At 33.8% G+C, this 6372-nt stretch overlaps 1 protein-coding gene across 1 annotated transcript in view; it reads right to left on the bottom strand.

Annotated features, from left to right (window-relative positions):
* kif19 (kinesin family member 19) overlaps window positions 1-6372 on the bottom strand; it is a 38178-nt gene that overhangs the window by 18614 nt on the left and 13192 nt on the right. The window contains exons 7-9 of the mRNA XM_015397499.1: window positions 5452-5574; window positions 5208-5364; window positions 4955-5129 (exon numbers count right to left, since the gene is read on the bottom strand). Of these exons, the coding sequence (XP_015252985.1) occupies window positions 4955-5129; window positions 5208-5364; window positions 5452-5574 (455 nt within the window). The remainder of the gene's footprint in view (window positions 1-4954; window positions 5130-5207; window positions 5365-5451; window positions 5575-6372) is intronic.

Raw genomic sequence — 6372 nt, 5'->3', positions numbered from 1 at the left:
AAATCAATTAAATTTTAAATCCAAAGTGAAGCTTTATGATAAAAAAGTGACGTGTTAAAAGACTTTAAGCTTCATGATGAAATGCACTGGAAAAAATCAAAACCTACATACATGTAAATAATTTTTTCTTAAAATAAGTGCATTTGTTCTTGGATTGAGGAGGTAAAAGAGACATTTTACCAATAGAACAAGACAATTTACATTTAAAATAAGAAAACACAATTGCATTGTCTTATTACAAGTGCATTTTATCTAAATATCTAATTCCAAACTGGCAAACTATCTCATTTACCTACTCAAATTAAGGATAAATACATTTCATTTAAGAAATTTCTACTTATTTCTGGATCGTTTTGCAGTGTGAGATGATACACTGCAAAAAAGTTATTTTTGCTTAAAATAAGTGCATTTTTTTACACTGGAAAAACAATCTAGAAATAAGTAAAACATTTCTTAAATTAAGTGTGTTTATCCTTAATTTGAGTAGGTAAATGAGATACTTTGCCAATGGAATGAGTATTTTTACTCTTAAAATAAGATTTGATAACATGCACTTAAAATTGTGTTGTCTTATTTCAAGTGCATTTTATCTAAATATCTAATTCTAAGAGTGAAAATACTCATTCCAAACTGGCAAACTATCTCATTTACCTACTCAAATGAAGGATGAATACATTTCATTTAAGAAATTTCTACTTATTTCTGGAGCGTTTTGCAGTGTGAGATGATACACTGCAAAAAAGTTCTTTTTGCTTAAAATAAGTGCATTTTTTTACACTGGAAAAATAATATGTAGTAGTAAATGCACTGCAAAAACCTACTAGAAATAAGTAAAAATTTCTTAAATTAAGTGTATTTACGCTTAATTTGAGGAAGTGAATAAACAAGTTTTCCAATGGAATTAGTAATTTTACTCTTAAAATAAGATAATTAGATAATATGCACTTGAAATAAAACAATGCAATTGTGTTTTCTTATTTCAAGTGTAAATTGTCTTGTTCCATTGGCAAAATGTCTCTTTTACCTCCTTAATTCAAGAACAAATGCATTTATTTTAAGAAAAAAATGACTTATCTAGATTTTGATTTTTTGCAGTGTTGATTAATTGTACCAGGGGGCCAGGGGCATGACTTCTTCACTGCATGATGTGAATTTTCTATTCAGTTAGGTTTCATTAAAATTCTATGCCCTATTAGGTCAATAAACCTTCGATATTTAGGAATTTAACATATTTTTGTCTTAATTTAAGCTAAAATTAACGTTTTCTATAAAATCTTAATTAGAACTAAAGAAAAAACGATAAATTCAGCTGTGAAAATTTGAGCACTTTCTTTTGAAAAAAATGTTTAGCAGATGAAAACTGTGATCCTATCTCCATACCACTAAAACTTTCATGTTATTGTGTTTAAATAGTTAGTAAAACAGAATTTTTAAAGAAAAAAAAGGAAATAGATCCAACACTGAAAAAAATGATCTAGAAATAAGATAAAATGTCTTAAATTAAGTGTATTTATCCTTAATTTGAGTAGGTAAATGAGATAGTTTGCAATTGGAATGAGTATTTTTACTCCTAAAATAAGATGATTAGATAATATGCACTTGAAATAAGACAATGCAATTGTGTTTTCTTATTTTAAGTGTAAATTTTCTTGTTCGTTTGGCAAAATGTCTCTCTTATCTCTTTAATCCAAGAACAAATGCACATATTTTAAGAAAATATGACTTATATAGATCTGGATTTTTTCCAGTGCATCAGTAACAATTTTAGTATTATGTCTTCAGTACAGGGGCCATAACAGGGGCCAGGACATGATCTACTGGGGCTCTGGCCCCCCTTGGCCCCTGTCTAGAACCGCCCATGCATTTTTACGTATTTCTAGACCGTTTTTGCAGTGTAGAAACGTGACTGACTCTGCAACGGTGACGAGATGTCTGGAGGTGTCCATCTGGATCTCCATGTTGCTGTTCTCCAGCTCGATCAGGCTCTTCCTGATCTTCATCTGCTGTCGGAAAGCATCCAGGAGCTGCTCCCGCAACTCGTCCATCTCTGCTCTGCTCTGCTGGCTGGACTGGGCTTGGACCTCCGCTATAAAGGAGCAAAAAAGAAAAGAGCCGTTAATGGATGTTCAGATTCCCGTGTTTGAATGGAGAGAAGAAAACTCACCCTGAATGTTTCGGATGTCCGCTCGCTCGGAGCTGATCTTCAGGCTCGCCTGCTCTGAGATCTTCTTTTTGAGCCGCTGGATCTCGCAGCGAAGGTCAGAGATGATGTTTGTGTACTGAGCAATGTGGTACGACACGTTTATCAGATTCTTCTTCACCTGAAGCAGACAGAGCAGAAACCACTTTTCTCAGACGAAGCGTTTCGGCTTAAGATCAACCGTGATGGAGGCGAGGTGGAAGTTTACCCGTGTCCGGATGCTTTTGGCGCGGTCGGCGTACGCCAGGGTGTTACGAGACTCCTCAAAAGCCATGGAGGCGGGGCTAATATGCGCTATCATCACTGTTCGGCTGTTCCCACCCAGCGAGTCCTACCAGTGAAAGAGGAGACAAAGTCCCATCATTCATCATCCCCATAGCATGCTGCTGCCACCACCATGCTTCACAATGTAGATGATATTTCAGGATTATGTTTGACGATGACATTTAGTTTTGGATAAAGGCCAAAATATTTGTTTGTTAAAGCAGAAACTTTAACATTTCAATTTAAAAGCCCAGATTTCTGAATGTGAACCAGATTTCTAAGCTGCTTTTTTAAATATTGGCCAAATATTTTAGATATTAGTTGATCTACCTCTAGTTTACAATCCCTTTCCCTTTTCTAGTAGTGGATGATTAATTGAGCAACACATTAAAACCTTGAGATGTTGTTTTATGTGCCAACACTGCAAAAACTATCTAGAAATAAGTTAAATTAAGGGTAAATACACTTAATTTAAGAAATGTTTACTTATTTCCAGTGTAATATTTGGCCTGCACTGCAAAAACGATCTAGAAATGAGCAAAAATGTCTTAAATTAAGTGTATTTATCATTAATTTGAATACACTGCAAAAACAATCTAGAAATAAGTAAAAAAAATTCCTAAATTAAGTGTATTTACTCTTAATTTGAGTAGGTAAATGAGATTGTTTGCCAATATAATGAGTAATTTTACTCTTAAAATAAGATAATTAGATAATATTCACTTGAAATAAGACAATGCAATTGTTTTTTTCTTATTTTAAGTGTAAATTGTCTTGTTCCATTGGCAAAATGTCTCTTTTACCTCCTCACTTCAAGAACAAATGCACTTATTTTAAGAAAAAATGACTTATCTAGATTCAAATTNAAAACAATGCAATTGAGTTTTCTTATTTTAAGTGTAAATTGTCTTGTTCCATTGGCAAAATGTCTCTTTTACCTCCTCAATTCAAGAACAAATGCACTTATTTTAAGAAAAAATTACTTATCTAGATTTTGATTTTTTCCAGTGTGAGATAGTTTGCCAAAGGAATGAGTAGTTTTACTATTAAAATAAGATTCGATAATATGCACTTAGAATTGTGTTGTCTTGTTTCAAGTGTAATTTATCTTGTTCCATTAGCAAAATGTCACTTTTACCTCCTTAATTCAAGAACAAATGCACCTATTGAGACACTTTGCCAAAGCACTGCAAAAACTATCTAGAAATTAGGGTTGTCACTATACTAAACTTTTCAACTCGATACCGATACTAAGGAAAATATTCGATACTCGATACCATTTTTAATACTTTTTTGAGTATCGATACTTTTGACAACCCTACTAGAAATAAGTCAACATTTCTTAAATTAAGTGTATTTACACTTAACTGAGAAGGTAAATAAGGTGATTTTCCAATGGAATGAGGATTTTTACTCTTAAAATATGATAATTAGATAATATGCACTTGAAATCAGACAATGCAATTGTGTTTTCTTATTTTAAATGTAAATTCTCTTGTTCCATTGAAAAAATGTCTCACTTAATTCAGGAAAAAAATGCACCAATTTATTTAGATTTTCATTTTTTGCATATTGTCTAATTATCTTATTTTAGGAGAAAAATACTAGTTCCATTGGCAGATCATCTTAGTTACCTGCTCAAATTAAGGATAAATTTAATTTAAGACATTTCCACAGTGGCGGTTCTAGACCAATTGTACCAGGGGGCCAGGAGGGCATGACTTCTTCACTGCATGAAGTGAATTTTCTATTCAGTTAGGTTTCATTAAAATTCTATGCTCCATTAGGTCAATAAACATTTAATATTTAGGAATTTAACATATTTTTGACTTAATTTAAGTTAAAAATAACATTTTCTTTGAAATCCTTATTAGAACCCAAGAAAAAACTGTAAAAATTTTAGCAATTTGTTTTGAAAAAAATGTTTAGCAGATGAAAACTGTGATCCTATCTCCATACCACTAAAACTTTCACCTTATTGTTTTTAAATAATTAGTAAAACAGAATTTTTAAAGAAAAAAAAAGGAAATAGATCCAACACTGAAAAAAATTATCCAGAAATAAGATAAAATGTCTTAAATTAAGTGTATTCATCCTTAATTTGAGTAGGTAAATGAGATAGTTTGCCAATGGGATGAGTATTTTTACTCTTAAAATAAGATTCGATAACATGCACTTGAAATAAGACAATACAATTGTTATTTTCTTATTTTAAGTGTAAATTGTCTTGTTCCATTGGCAAGATGTCTCTTTTACCTCCTCAATCCAAGAACAAATGCACATATTTTAAGAAAAAATGACTTATATAGATTTTGATTTTTTTCCAGTGCATCAGTAACAATTTTAGTATTATGTCTTCAGTACAGGGGCCATAACAGGGGCCAGGACATGATCTACTGGGGCTCTGGCCCCCCTTGGCCCCTGTCTAGAACCGCCCATGCATTTTTACGTATTTCTAGACCGTTTTTGCAGTGTAGAAACGTGACTGACTCTGCAACGGTGACGAGATGTCTGGAGGTGTCCATCTGGATCTCCATGTTGCTGTTCTCCAGCTCGATCAGGCTCTTCCTGATCTTCATCTGCTGTCGGAAAGCATCCAGGAGCTGCTCCCGCAACTCGTCCATCTCTGCTCTGCTCTGCTGGCTGGACTGGGCTTGGACCTCCGCTATAAAGGAGCAAAAAAGAAAAGAGCCGTTAATGGATGTTCAGATTCCCGTGTTTGAATGGAGAGAAGAAAACTCACCCTGAATGTTTCGGATGTCCGCTCGCTCGGAGCTGATCTTCAGGCTCGCCTGCTCTGAGATCTTCTTTTTGAGCCGCTGGATCTCGCAGCGAAGGTCAGAGATGATGTTTGTGTACTGAGCAATGTGGTACGACACGTTTATCAGATTCTTCTTCACCTGAAGCAGACAGAGCAGAAACCACTTTTCTCAGACGAAGCGTTTCGGCTTAAGATCAACCGTGATGGAGGCGAGGTGGAAGTTTACCCGTGTCCGGATGCTTTTGGCGCGGTCGGCGTACGCCAGGGTGTTACGAGACTCCTCAAAAGCCATGGAGGCGGGGCTAATATGCGCTATCATCACTGTTCGGCTGTTCCCACCCAGCGAGTCCTACCAGTGAAAGAGGAGACAAAGTCCCATCATTCATCATCCCCATAGCATGCTGCTGCCACCACCATGCTTCACAATGTAGATGATATTTCAGGATTATGTTTGACGATGACATTTAGTTTTGGATAAAGGCCAAAATATTTGTTTGTTAAAGCAGAAACTTTAACATTTCAATTTAAAAGCCCAGATTTCTGAATGTGAACCAGATTTCTAAGCTGCTTTTTTAAATATTGGCCAAATATTTTAGATATTAGTTGATCTACCTCTAGTTTACAATCCCTTTCCCTTTTCTAGTAGTGGATGATTAATTGAGCAACACATTAAAACCTTGAGATGTTGTTTTATGTGCCAACACTGCAAAAACTATCTAGAAATAAGTTAAATTAAGGGTAAATACACTTAATTTAAGAAATGTTTACTTATTTCCAGTGTAATATTTGGCCTGCACTGCAAAAACGATCTAGAAATGAGCAAAAATGTCTTAAATTAAGTGTATTTATCATTAATTTGAATACACTGCAAAAACAATCTAGAAATAAGTAAAAAAAATTCCTAAATTAAGTGTATTTACTCTTAATTTGAGTAGGTAAATGAGATTGTTTGCCAATATAATGAGTAATTTTACTCTTAAAATAAGATAATTAGATAATATTCACTTGAAATAAGACAATGCAATTGTTTTTTTCTTATTTTAAGTGTAAATTGTCTTGTTCCATTGGCAAAATGTCTCTTTTACCTCCTCACTTCAAGAACAAATGCACTTATTTTAAGAAAAAATGACTTATCTAGATTCAAATT

The sequence above is a fragment of the Cyprinodon variegatus genome, unplaced genomic scaffold (genome assembly GCF_000732505.1).
Source record: "Cyprinodon variegatus isolate N-32 unplaced genomic scaffold, C_variegatus-1.0 Scaffold867, whole genome shotgun sequence".
In the NCBI taxonomy this organism is placed as follows: domain Eukaryota; kingdom Metazoa; phylum Chordata; class Actinopteri; order Cyprinodontiformes; family Cyprinodontidae; genus Cyprinodon; species Cyprinodon variegatus.
This window is presented reverse-complemented; position numbering and strand designations above follow the sequence as displayed.